The 13,943-nt window shown below is 36.4% G+C and overlaps 3 protein-coding genes across 3 annotated transcripts; 1 reads left to right on the forward strand and 2 right to left on the reverse strand.

The window, feature by feature from the left end:
• LOC131055987 (pathogenesis-related thaumatin-like protein 3.7) lies at positions 1-1,022 on the reverse strand. Its single transcript, XM_057990307.2, has 2 exons — positions 956-1,022; positions 1-853 (listed from the first exon to the last, which is right to left on the reverse strand). The coding sequence occupies exons 1-2, from the start codon at positions 1,020-1,022 to the stop codon at positions 228-230; spliced, it is 693 nt and encodes a 230-aa protein (XP_057846290.2). The 3' UTR covers positions 1-227.
• A 2,355-nt stretch (positions 1,023-3,377) lies between these two features.
• On the forward strand, positions 3,378-4,161 carry LOC131055998 (pathogenesis-related thaumatin-like protein 3.7). Its single transcript, XM_057990320.2, has 2 exons — positions 3,378-3,444; positions 3,536-4,161. The coding sequence occupies exons 1-2, from the start codon at positions 3,378-3,380 to the stop codon at positions 4,159-4,161; spliced, it is 693 nt and encodes a 230-aa protein (XP_057846303.1).
• An 8,180-nt stretch (positions 4,162-12,341) lies between these two features.
• On the reverse strand, positions 12,342-13,377 carry LOC131864483 (pathogenesis-related thaumatin-like protein 3.7). The gene is made up of 2 exons (XM_059215254.1): positions 13,280-13,377; positions 12,342-13,177 (listed from the first exon to the last, which is right to left on the reverse strand). Exons 1-2 carry the CDS (start codon positions 13,344-13,346, stop codon positions 12,552-12,554), a joined length of 693 nt encoding a protein of 230 aa, XP_059071237.1. The 5' UTR covers positions 13,347-13,377; the 3' UTR covers positions 12,342-12,551.
• Positions 13,378-13,943: the final 566 nt, after the last annotated feature.

The following is a 13,943-nucleotide window of genomic DNA, read 5'->3' on the forward strand; positions in this document are numbered from 1 at the left end:
GGATTAGCTTTTCCTCATTACCCATTAAAATACCGATGGAATTTTATTTACAATAAACTGTGATACTTGGAAACTGGCATGTATACCTTACACCAACCGATGGCTTATTTACATGACTCTACCAAATGATAGTTTATGCCACCATATATCAGATACTAAATACACGGGTGATAAGATCATAGCTGATTATTTGGAGGTTATAATGACTATGATGATCCTATATATATCTAGGGACAGAATACAATACTATAGTCGGTGGTACCAGAGGGGCAGGTGAAAGTGCTGGAAGAATCGTCCTTAGCATAACTGTATGCCTGTGGGCACTGGTTCTTGAACATCATCGAGTAGTTTGTGGCGGGGCAGTTCTTGACATAGGAACCTCTGCAGCAATACTGGTCAGTTTGAAAGACAGTACAGGCACTATTGCATCCACCATTCACCTTCAATTCAGCAGGGCAAGCAGCATTCACGTCGGCTTTGCATGCAGGGGCAGTGCACTGTCCATTTGTAGGATTGATGGAGAGAGGAACGTTGAAGCCGTCAACCAGGGAGACATCGTAGAAGTCCTGGTTGCCATCTCCATTTAGGGTGTACTCGACCAGCGTGGTCGGAACGCCCCCCGAGACTTGGCAGCTCAGTTGGCCGTTGCAGTCACCAGTTTGACAGGTTCCTCGGCCGCTCGCATCGAAAGAACAGCCAGTTCGGCCCCAGAATCTTGCCGCCTTTGTCCCTGCCGGCACATCGACGGTCCATGTCTGACCTTGGTCAAGCTGCTGCCCTCCTCCTGGTAGTCCTGCCGCCCAAATTGTGTACCCGCACTGGTTTCGTATATCAAACTTAACTGCCCACGCCTCTGCAACAAAACATACACACACAAAAATTATCGTAAGGCCTAGAGAGATGTATATACCATTCAACAACCTACAACACGTATTATTTTACCAACACATCTTACGTTGCATATGTAAAGATATGGCCAGTCCAGCCACAAGAACAAGCGCAAGATCTGATACCATCGCCATTATACCGTCTGAATTGAACGATTGAATGAAGATAGATAGATTGGGTATATGAGGAGGGATTATTCATTTATATAGAAAAAGATCGCTCCGCCGGTCATGAAGGAAGCAACAGAGGAAGGACCCGGCATGAGAAGGCTAGTATCGTACGCATTCCGGTTACAGAATTCAAGCTTGCATTTATAACATGACTTGACTTCAGGTAAGAGCTGCCCAGTTTCCAACCGTAAGGGTCATCAATATTCAGATAATAGCTGTAATATTAAAGACAACCAAGTTTCACAACAAATCAAACCAACAAAACATAAATAGCCATATGATATGGGAAAAAAAGGATGTTGGATTTAGTTTCATTGAACTTTAACTCTAAAGTAGCCAAATAAATATATAAGGACTTCCTAAAGTTTATTTTTTTATTTATTTTTGTAGCCCCCACCAATATTGTATAATAGACAAATTAGATATGGGACTGAGCATTAAGACTTCTATTTGAAGACCAACCCTAGATAACACCCTTGGCCCTTCAACTATTAATAAATAATTTAGAGCCAACTACCTTAAGAATAAATATATAACGGGGTGAAGGACTCCCTTGTAAGATAAAATAGGACAAGAATGAAATATTGAAAAAAGAATTTAATATGATCTAACAAATATATTTTTCAAATTACCAATATAAACCTGTAAATTGGGAAAGAAATCTAGACTCCTAAAGAGGAATTGCTTATCTACAAAGAGAAAATATTCTCAAGGAGTTTCAAGCCTTTTGCAAATAGGGAAGGGTTGCAAAGAAGATGTAAGGGAGTTTAGATTACTTTCTTAGAATTTCTTAGTCATAGTTAAAATTTTATGTATGATTACTTATTTTTAATCTCATTGTTTGAAACTAAGTATATACAAAGAAAAAAAATCCTAAAATAATCATAAAAAAAATCTCTGACTAGAAAATTTTAAATATTTAGAAAATATAGTTGTCCTTTTAGATTTGCAAATTTCTAAAAAAAACTTGTTCCCCTAGACCTAATCGACATTTCAAGATATTCTTATTTCACTATTGATAATAATTTAGTCTATTTTTTTAAATCATAAGTTCATATTCCACTACTTATTTAACATTTTTATTTGAAAGCAAATAATACCTATTTAAAAATTAAACCAATTTTTTGAAATTATTATAATATTAGTTACAAAAGTCAATTAAAATGTATATTTTTCAAATATTAAATTTTAAACTATTGATATGTTGAGTATTAATTAATAAGTTGTAATCTCACTTTTAATTATCGACAAACTTGAAAAATTTATAAATACATTAATAAACATAAAATTTTAAAAATAGATTGAGAAACATTCATAAGAAAACAAAGTATATAATTTAGAAAAATGGATCAATCAAACAAAATATCAAGTTTAACCAAAAGAAATTGTAAGCTTTTCCAATTTGATTCTATGAACTTAACATCTTCTTCAAATAATTTTTCTACAGTTTTTTGTTTGAACATTATTTATTAATAAATTGTATTCTCACTTTTAATTACTAATAAACTTAAATAAATTTATAAATACATTAATAAGAATAAATTTAAAAAATAGATTTAAAAACACTTATAAGAAAACAAAATATATAATTTTTAAAAAGTGGGTCAATCAAACAAAATATCAAGTTTAAGCAAAAGAAATTCTATGAAGTTAAAATCTTTATCAAGATAATTTTACATCTTCCGATTTGATTCTTAGGCTACCTTGGCTTTTCAAGTCACTGAAATAGTTAGGATCAAAAACTGGCCAGCTGTTACCTAGAGTCATTTCATGTATTCAATGCAGGTTTGAGTTCTGATAAACCAGGGCTCTCGTAGCATCCACGGCTTCTCAGCCGGGTCCATGCTAGTTTGCTTCCTTCTGAAGTTATTACGGTCGGAAACTGGGCAGCGGTTACCTGAAGTCAAGTCATGCACTAAATGCAACCTGAAGTCAAGTCATGCACTAAATGTAAGTTTGAATTCTAATAACAAGGGCTTTCGTACGATGCATTGACAATTCTATGAATACAATACATGTTACACATTTTATGCATATAATACATGTTGCATATACATATAACTGCATCTTAGAATCTTATTCATACAATGCATGTTACACATCCTATGCATATAATGCATTTTACATAGACATATAACTACATGCAGATGCATCGTAGAAGCTGGATAGAGGGTGCCCTCGTACGTCACACTACTGCTCAGACTGAGTCCATGCTTCCTTCGTGTCTGCCCGGGAGATCTTTTCCTATATAAATGATGAATCCTTCTTCATATACTCAATCTATCCATCTTCATTCGACCGTTCAATACAGACGGTATAATGGCAACAGTATCAGATCTTGTGCTTATTCTTGTGGCTGGACTGGCTATATATCTTCAGATGCAAGGTAAGCTGTATTGGTAACATAAGAGTTTTAGATTGAATACACTATATATCCGAGGTTCACAATAATAATATGCGTGTGTTTTTTGTTGCAGAGGCGGCAGCAGTTAAGTTTGAGATAACGAACCAGTGCAGGTACACGGTTTGGGCGGCAGGATTACCCGGCGGAGGGCAGCAGCTCGACCAGGGTAAGACATGGACCGTCGATGTGCCGGCAGGGACAAAGGGAGCAAGATTCTGGGGCCGAACCGGCTGCTCTTTTGATGCGAGCGACCGAGGAACCTGTCAAACCGGTGACTGCAACGGCCAATTGAGCTGCCAGGTCTCGGGAGGCATTCCCACCACGCTGGCTGAGTACACCCTCAATGGAGATGGCAACAAGGACTTCTACGACGTCTCCCTGGTGGACGAATTCAACGGTCCTCTCTCCATCAATCCTACAAACGGACAGTGCACTGCCCCTGCATGCAAAGCCGACGTCAATGCTGTTTGCCCTGCTGAGTTGAAGGTGAATGGCGGATGCAATAGTGCCTGCACTGTCTTTCAAACTGACCAGTATTGCTACAGAGGTGCCTATGTCGACAACTGCCCTGCCACAAACTACTCGATGATCTTCAAGAACCAGTGCCCTCAGGCCTACAGTTATGCCAAGGATGATACTTCCAGCACTTTCACCTGCCCTTCTGGAACCACTGACTACAGTATTGTATTCTGTCCCTAAATCTATATAGGAGTATGCTCATCTACATCCTAATAATCAGCTATGAGTGTATCACCTCCGTATTTAGTATCTGATATATGGTGGCATAAACTATCACTCGGTAGTCATATAAATAAGCCATCATTTGTTGTAAGGCGTTAGATGCAATTTTGAAGTATCACAGTTTACTATAAATAAAAGTCCAATATTCTAATGGGCAATTTGAAATAGGTAATTCATATGCAATATCTTTTTATAAATGTCTTTTATTATTTTAGTAGGGAAGGGGTCCTAAACCCTTACAAAAAAAACAAATAAACTAGAGAGCAACGACACAATCGCTGGCATCGGATAGCCAACACCCCAGAAAGCATAGAAACAACTCTCAAAAGTAATAAAACACTAACAATACCCACATAACTAAACATAATAACCCTCTCCAACTTCCTACTATCCATAATACAACTACTAGCATATAACTAAAAAGAGTTCATAATAGTATCAGAGTACTTAATCCACATGAAAACACCCAACATAAGGCATGCAGGCCTGTTTAGATAAAAGTCCATGTTAAAACTAATACTATCATCTTTTGAAATCAACCCAGACCAAAAAAAAGCACCAACCCAATAGCATCCTACTCATCCTTGATGACGTTCCATTCCCGCACAAGACACTACATCAGTTCCTTCTAGATCTTAGGTTACAACATGTCCTCTTTCTGCTCCTCTTGCAGGTTGACATCCTTCATCTTTTTTGCTTTTTTCTTCATCTTTCTCTATCTCAAGACAAACCCCATAACGACATTCTGCATAATTCATCAGTAATAGCACATAGGGAATTCAAGGCCTCTCCCATTAGCTGATGTCCTTGCCTATATTCGTCCATCTTCGCTTTAAGGTTCATGACCTTAACTTGTAGGTTAATTATCTAGTTTTGCTATTATTTGATGCTAAAATTCTCCTCCTCGGTAGGAGAGTCCTGAGAACAGGGCACCATTTCCACATCCTAAAAAAGTATTTTGAAGCAAGGATTTTTGTTTTGAATCAACCTTGTCCTCTAGAGAATCACTTAAACCCTTTGAATCCTCCTTACTGTCCTCCCCTTGTTCCTCCCCTTCCACCTGAAATTCCTCATCCTCCCCCCCTCCTCACTAGAGCTCCTGAGTTGTCATCATCATCAAGGGTAAAAGCCTTTGCCGGTTCAGGGGAAACATCTTCGGTTTCAATTTGTTTTTCTTGTCTTTGGCGAGCAGATGAGCCGACCTTCTTTCACCAAAGTGACCCTCCTATTTCTCCTTTTCATGCAGGTTATCTTTCACCTAATCTCATAGTTCTTACAAGATGAAAAATCAGACACCAATAATATCTATAGGTCCATTGCTATTGTATCCCATCCGTCGTATGATCAGGAATCATTAACCATATTGTTGTGTTGGTATGGCCACCTCTAGAGTAGCAGCTCTGACCTCTTCCTCATCCTTGTATAGCCAACTAAGGATGTCTTTCCCTTATGATTCATTTGCTAGTGTGCCCAATTGGATAAATTTTCCATCAAACTTGGTGATGGGTTGTGTTGATTGATGTGTCGATGCAGAAGGTTGTCCATGAGATTTTGGTGATGTTGGTAATTTTGATAGACACATGGGTTCAAAATAGTATTCTCCCATGCCTTGATCTTTGATTTCAACTTTTGTTTGAAGTCCATGGATAAAGACTTGATTTTTTCTTGATGATGATCTAATGCTAAGGAAGCTGGAGCTTTCCTATTGTGTGGAACTAGGCTGTCTTGAGCTGTCCCCATAGCATTGCAATGTTGAAAAGGATTATTATCGGTAGATATGGAGATTTCCTGTCCATTATATGGGAATTTGACACACTGATGGTATGTTGAAGGCACTACTTGCATTTCATGTATCCAAGGATGACCCAATAGAATATTGTATGTTAAGTCTATGTCTAAGACTTGGCACATAGTGTCCCTTTGTATCAGTCCTACCTAAATAGGTAGTATCACTGTTCCTTTAGATGACTTGTCTTCATCATCATAGGCCTTGATGGTGATCTTTTTGTTTGGATCAATAGACTTCTCAAAGAAGCCTAATGCACGGATAAGCTTTAAAGCACATATATTGAGACCAACTCCTCCATCTATTAATACTCTTTTAACTCGATGTTTGTAGACTAAGACTTTGATATGAAGGGGAGTGTTATGTGGATGACTCAAAGAGACATTATCATGTTGGAAAAGGTGAGTTTATGAGGCCCTGTCATATGAGCCACCATGGCTTGGAATTTTATCAATGTCCAGATCTTGAGGAATGTTTGTTTCAACCAATGCTTGTTCTAAGATATCCTTATCTTTTGGTGAGAACTTGAGCAACTCGAGTATAGATATTTGAGCAGGAGTTCTCTGTAGTTGATAAACCAAATCATATTGAGTATTGGGAATAGTGGTGGATGTTGATGTATGCCCTTTCAAGACGCATTTTTGAGCTTTGGTTGTCACATTGATTGATGCATGGTCTTGTTTGTCCTTGATTTTTATGACATTTATTTGGTTATCATCTATCAATATGTGATTGATGGTGTTGTTGTACAGGTGATTTATACAAGCTCCTCTTGTATCATTTGATGATGGAGCTCCTCCCTTCTTGTAATTTGGAAGAGGATTTTTAAAAGCATCGTGGTCACCGTTTGTTTTGAGACCATCAACCATTAAATCACCTCTATTGATCATATCCTGAACAATATTCTTAAGCCTCATGAAATCATTTGTGTGATGTCCTTTGTTTCGATGAAAATCACAAAAATACGAATCATTCCACCAAGGTGGTTTGACCTGGGGTTCAAAGTTGTTTATGGTCAGTAATGTGATAATTTTGTTCGCCAGGAGTTCTCGAAATGTCAATTCTAAGGTTTTCCCTAATGGTGTGTAGATGTGTCTATTTGGGAAAGTGTTGGTGTTACCTCTTTGGTTTGTATTATTCCCTCAGTTAGCCTTGTTTATTGTTGTTGCCTTGGGTATTGTTATTGGTATTTGAAATTGAAGGTCCTTGATTGGTATTTTGTGGATAAGTGTTAGTGCCTTGATTAACACCCTTTTGATTTTTGTTAGATTGTGGATTACCTCATAAAGCTAATACTGGTTGTTTGGACTTCATATCATTAGCATCAGCTCCTCCATCATTAACAATGTTTTTGTTTCTTGTCCAAAATCTTGATTTGTCTAAAGTGTTGTTGTTATTTTTATTGTTAAAGGAGTGAGTGTTGGATGAGTTAATTCCTTCCTTAAATAACTTCAATGTTCCTTTCTTGATGTAGGCTTCCTCTACTTGGATTCCATTTTCTATCAACTTGGTAAAAGCTGGTATGCATTGGAGCTTGAGTTGATAACACATCTCACTATTTAGATTGTCAATAAAGATCTCCATCTTTTCCTTTTCAGGCATGTCTCGAGGATATCTCGAAACCATACGTCTCCAACACTGAAGAAACACCATGAATGTTTCATTGCTTTTTTGTTTGGTGTTGCATACATCCAACATGGTGATTGCATCCTAAATATTATAGGAGTATTTTGTGATAAATTTGTTTACAAACTCATCAAATGATCTGATGGGAAGTGTAAGTTTAGACAACCACTCCATTGTTTTCCCTCCCAAACTTCTTGGGAATAGTCTCATTAAGAATCATCGTGAGAAAACTCTAGGCTTATGGTACAAAATTCCCGAACATGATTGCGAGGATCACTTTTAGCATCGTATTTGTCGTACTTTCGCATATCTGAATTTGGGGGAAAAGGTATCATGTTTAATCTCCTGTCAAAGGAGTAAGGACAGATTTCATCCAAGGAGTATCGCATTGTGGTCCCTTGTTGCATGTTCTACATTTGCCTTTGCAGCATTTGGATTTGTTGTGTAAGAGTGACCATGGGTGCATTTGTATGTCGAGGGAAACCTTCCCCCTTTCATTAAGATTATCCTGAGGTCGGCCATGGTTGTGTTCGGGGGTGTTATTTTGTTCATGCATGATTTATGGGCCATGTGTTTCTTCTTCTATTTTTTGGTCTTGATAGGCATAATTTCTAGACCTTGTTCTAAAAATTCTTTCAGCGACATTCCTTAAGTTTTCGGTATTAAAATCTTTAGGAAGTGTAACCCCTTTTCTAGTTAGCATGAGCATATATTTTTCCTCGTTTGCTTCAATAAGTCTTTCCATGAGCCTTTGGAATGAGGGGTTTTCTTGACATTCTTGGAGTTGTCATTCCTAAGTCACTTTGCTCAATGATTTGAGAGAAAAGACATTGACTTGAGGGATCATGTTAGATAGAGAACAATGGAACATCCCTTGGGAAGTTGAGCTATTCAATATAGCTCCATAACTTGCACCAAGAGTCCCATTGGTGTGTGGATCTTTTGGAACCTTAATTTTACGTTTCTGTACACCACATTTCCTGCACACATTTGTGGCGCCCACCATGGGGCCGAACCCCATTAATCTTATCATTTTTTTTGTAGGAGCAATATTGCAAGCACGTGGGAAAGCTGGTTTAGCACATTGGGACCTTTCTTTAGTGCGTAGAAACATTAGTTAGTGCTTCTAGTATACTATTTAGTGAAGACCTCTCCACTAGCACATTTAGACTTTTTGTTAGCACCTGATATTCTGGTTGTATTCTATATCATCATAACGCATTCGACAAACATAGTAGAACATTCGGTAACCATCTTAGCGCATAGAAGTCATTTTGTAGCACATTTTCATGTTTTTGTAGTGCATCTGCACGTTTCTGTAGCTCACCTGTGCAATAGTCTAATGCATAGCTCTAACAAAGGAAAACGCAAAACTGTAATCGAAGAAAGAAAATTTTAGGCTTGTGAAGCCCACCCTCAGAATTTGATTATTTTGCTAACTGATTTTGTTCAGGTTCAAACCTTTTTCTGCAGGAGCAATAGGAGTTAGTTTAAGTTTTTCTTTTCTTTCTTTCAAAAGTTAGTTAAAAAGAACTCACCCTCTTTTTTATTGCAAAAGCTTAAAATAAACCTCATAAGTTCTTTGGGATGTTTAAAATGAACTTCATACTTTCCTTTGGTATTTAAAACAAAACTTCATCTTTTTCTTATTGCATGGGTAAAAAGAACAACAAAGAAAAAAATTTCATTCTTCCAAGTTAGGAAAACACTTCGTTCGGGTTTTAAAAGAACAACAAATTTACTTTTCAATCAACAAAGGTAAAAAGAAATTCACCTTCCTTTGGTGCCTAAAAGGATTCATTTTAATTTATTGCAAAAGTAAAAGAAACTCATCTTTATTTTGTGCAAGGAAAAAGGGAAAGTTCTCACTTATCAACTTTAATTTTGTTGACCAAAATCACGATTTCTTTTGTTGACCAGGATTTCCAATTTTTTGATAGAAAATCATTGCTATAAAAGGTTAAAAAGAACACCATACTTTTTGGAGCAAAATCTCCAAACAGAAGTTAGCAAATCATTTCTTTGAAAGGTTAAAAAGAACACTTGAGTGCCTTGTCTCGAAAGTGGAAAGTATATGCTCTCCCCTTAATTGGGTGACCAAAATGCCAAACCACTCTTTCATGCTTTCTTCATTTCAAGCAGTTAAATCGTTTAGCAAGCCTGTCATCCCGAGTTTCTCTTAGAGTGCCATTTAAATGGTCGGTGAGAAGGGAATGACCTAATTTCGAGCCCCATGGTGGGTGCCAGAAATGTTTGTGGGAAATGCAGTGGTGTACAAAAACATAAAATTCAGGTTCCAAAAGATCCACACACCAATGGGACTCTTGGTGCAAGTTATGAAGCTATATTGAATAGCTCAACTTCCCAAGGGATGTTCCATTGTTCTCTATCTCACAGGATCCCTCAAGTCAATGTCTTTTCTCTCAAATCACGGAGCAAAGTGACTTAGGAATAACAACTCCAAGAATGGGTGATGTTTGATTAATTTACCATGATTTCATTCCTAGATATGTATGATATTGAATCTATGATGATTTTAAACTAGTATGAATTTTATGTTATGATAAAGATTAGCAATCCTCTCCTAACAATATATACTAGTCTAACATGGATATGCTATGATATTTAAAATTACTTCTAAAATGCTATTAAGATGATTTTATCAAAGAGAGGCTAAATGCTCAGTAAAATGACTATAGATTACATGCATGAAACTTGGATATCTCAAAATGAGAGAATGAGAGCTCTATTTATAGGGAAAATAGGGAAATGGATGGTCAAGATTGGATAATCTTAACAAGGGCCAGGATTGAAAGTTATCAATCCATGTTTACAATTCTCACCAATGAAATGGTGACAATTGTCAACAAGAGGTTGCTTGAGAGGAGATGAAATAATAATTAAATGCTTGAGAAGACATGATGGTTACCTTAGGAGCTAAGGGTTAATGTTAGGTTAGGGTTATCCATTGGATAAAGCTTTTACCCAAGCAGTAAACTCTTGTGCAAGGGTTAAAGGGATAACCAAAGTTAAAGCCATGAATGTTTTATGAGACCCTTGGGTTAGATGAGGGTTGAGTTAGAGAGAAAGTCTCTAGCCATGAAAGAAGGTTGAGTTAACCATTAATGGTTATGAAGACTTTGAGGGTTAACTTGTTGAGGACATAAAGCCTTTAATAGTTATTGAAGACTTTGAGGGTTTGAGAAGTGACTTCCCTTTTCTTAGGGATGTGACAATAATTAGGAGATGGATTAGGCTAAATTAGAATTGATTAGAATAATCTAGAAGGGGTTTAGGGAGGCAAGTGGGAGATGTAGGAAAATGGAAGTGGAGGAAAAAGGAATTTAATTAAAATAAAACTACTTTATTTCAATCAAATAGATGCAACTTGCATAAATACAAGTGAGGGATTTAAATAAATAAATTAGAATTATTTATTTGCAAGGATTAATTTAATTAAATGTAAGTTTAATTAAAAGGGGAGAAGGGGGAATTTAATTAAATAAAGTAATTTATTTAATCAAAGGCTAGAAAAGGCTTAGGTGAACTTAATTAAATAAATTGAGTAATTCATTTAATCAAATAGATGAATATAAAGAATTTAATTAAATAGAAGAATGAGATTAAAATAAATATTAAATATTCATTTAGGAAAGTGGTCAGATTTATACGTCTACAATAATTACTATCATATCACCAATAATGTGATAAAGGCAATTTGTATGTAATATATAGTTACGGAAAAATTTCTCCCATCTTATTATTATAGTTTAAAAATTTTAAATATGTGTATATCCATGCAAATTTATTAGAATCCACTATTATGGATTGAGTTGATACAATATGTATTGGAAAGTAGATTAGTTTTGTGTTGAGTATATTTATTTATTAATTCTTACTCTATCTTATTAGCACCATATGTCCTTGTCACATCAAAGAGTGACATATCTTACTACAAACATAAAATAAATACATAATGAATACATATTTCAAAATTAGAAATATATAACAACTTTCAACTAAAAAATATAAAATTAATTTCAAGTAAAATGAAATAATCTTTCCAAATAAAATAACTCATAACATTTAAATAAAAATAAGAACAAGAAAAAAAAAATGTCAAGTAATATAATTTTAATTATTGTAAAGTAATTTGGCTCATGGGTTCCTTTCCCTATTGAGGTGGTTGGAGATAGGGTGAAGAACTGATAGTGCTAAGTGCAAAAGTGTGTGGACTTCTTAAAGGCCTCCATTAATGTAGTGAGTCTAGATCATGTCAACTCGTCCTTTGCATTCACAAACAACCAAAAACCTAATCAAGATATTCCAAAAGGTAATAATGTGAAAATTGAAACTTAGTTTCTCTAGTATGTTTAGTTTGAATGTAAAGCTGATAAGAGATATTGGATGTAGCTACTATGTAGGATTTTGTCTACGTAAGTAAGAGTAGAGATGCATTCTGGCCCTATTTTAGATTTGTTATTTAATTGAAAAATTTTCAATTTTTAATATATATGGAATGCAACACCCAAAAGTAGCTAGTTTACAAAAAAATCAATTGTGACTCAAAATTTTATTTGATGAATGTAAATAATCTATATTTTAAAATTAAGATTTATAATTCAAAACAAGTAAATATCTGTACTATTTGAATATATATATATATTTAATATATTAGAACTTAAAATGTTAAAAAGATAACTGCATATGGATTAGCTTTTCCTCATTACCCATTAAAATACCGATGGAATTTTATTTACAATAAACTGTGATACTTGGAAACTGGCATGTATACCTTACACCAACCGATGGCTTATTTACATGACTCTACCAAATGATAGTTTATGCCACCATATATCAGATACTAAATACACGGGTGATAAGATCATAGCTGATTATTTGGAGGTTATAATGACTATGATGATCCTATATATATCTAGGGACAGAATACAATACTATAGTCGGTGGTACCAGAGGGGCAGGTGAAAGTGCTGGAAGAATCGTCCTTAGCATAACTGTATGCCTGTGGGCACTGGTTCTTGAACATCATCGAGTAGTTTGTGGCGGGGCAGTTCTTGACATAGGAACCTCTGCAGCAATACTGGTCAGTTTGAAAGACAGTACAGGCACTATTGCATCCACCATTCACCTTCAATTCAGCAGGGCAAGCAGCATTCACGTCGGCTTTGCATGCAGGGGCAGTGCACTGTCCATTTGTAGGATTGATGGAGAGAGGAACGTTGAAGCCGTCAACCAGGGAGACATCGTAGAAGTCCTGGTTGCCATCTCCATTTAGGGTGTACTCGACCAGCGTGGTCGGAACGCCCCCCGAGACTTGGCAGCTCAGTTGGCCGTTGCAGTCACCAGTTTGACAGGTTCCTCGGCCGCTCGCATCGAAAGAACAGCCAGTTCGGCCCCAGAATCTTGCCGCCTTTGTCCCTGCCGGCACATCGACGGTCCATGTCTGACCTTGGTCAAGCTGCTGCCCTCCTCCTGGTAGTCCTGCCGCCCAAACTGTGTACCCGCACTGGTTTCGTATATCAAACTTAACTGCCCACGCCTCTGCAACAAAACATACACACACAAAAATTATCGTAAGGCCTAGAGAGATGTATATACCATTCAACAACCTACAACACGTATTATTTTACCAACACATCTTACGTTGCATATGTAAAGATATGGCCAGTCCAGCCACAAGAACAAGCGCAAGATCTGATACCATCGCCATTATACCGTCTGAATTGAACGATTGAATGAAGATAGATAGATTGGGTATATGAGGAGGGATTATTCATTTATATAGAAAAAGATCGCTCCGCCGGTCATGAAGGAAGCAACAGAGGAAGGACCCGGCATGAGAAGGCTAGTATCGTACGCATTCCGGTTACAGAATTCAAGCTTGCATTTATAACATGACTTGACTTCAGGTAAGAGCTGCCCAGTTTCCAACCGTAAGGGTCATCAATATTCAGATAATAGCTGTAATATTAAAGACAACCAAGTTTCACAACAAATCAAACCAACAAAACATAAATAGCCATATGATATGGGAAAAAAAGGATGTTGGATTTAGTTTCATTGAACTTTAACTCTAAAGTAGCCAAATAAATATATAAGGACTTCCTAAAGTTTATTTTTTTATTTATTTTTGTAGCCCCCACCAATATTGTATAATAGACAAATTAGATATGGGACTGAGCATTAAGACTTCTATTTGAAGACCAACCCTAGATAACACCCTTGGCCCTTCAACTATTAATAAATAATTTAGAGCCAACTACCTTAAGAATAAATATATAACGGGGTGAAGGACTCCCTTGTAAGA

Source organism: Cryptomeria japonica, unplaced genomic scaffold, assembly GCF_030272615.1.
Source record: "Cryptomeria japonica unplaced genomic scaffold, Sugi_1.0 HiC_scaffold_87, whole genome shotgun sequence".
Lineage (NCBI taxonomy): Eukaryota > Viridiplantae > Streptophyta > Pinopsida > Cupressales > Cupressaceae > Cryptomeria > Cryptomeria japonica.

What these genes read in the sequence shown, in the direction of transcription:
- LOC131055987 (XM_057990307.2), bottom strand. Translation starts at nt 1,022, where the DNA reads ATGGCGATGGTATCAGATCTTGCGCTTGTTCTTGTGGCTGGACTGGCC. An exon ending in CATATCTTTACATATGCAAC is followed by an intron (nt 854 to 955) that starts GTAAGATGTGTT and finishes GTTTTGTTGCAG; the next exon opens with AGGCGTGGGCAGTTAAGTTT.
- LOC131055998 (XM_057990320.2), top strand. Translation starts at nt 3,378, where the DNA reads ATGGCAACAGTATCAGATCTTGTGCTTATTCTTGTGGCTGGACTGGCT. An exon ending in TATATATCTTCAGATGCAAG is followed by an intron (nt 3,445 to 3,535) that starts GTAAGCTGTATT and finishes TTTTTGTTGCAG; the next exon opens with AGGCGGCAGCAGTTAAGTTT.
- LOC131864483 (XM_059215254.1), bottom strand. Translation starts at nt 13,346, where the DNA reads ATGGCGATGGTATCAGATCTTGCGCTTGTTCTTGTGGCTGGACTGGCC. An exon ending in CATATCTTTACATATGCAAC is followed by an intron (nt 13,178 to 13,279) that starts GTAAGATGTGTT and finishes GTTTTGTTGCAG; the next exon opens with AGGCGTGGGCAGTTAAGTTT.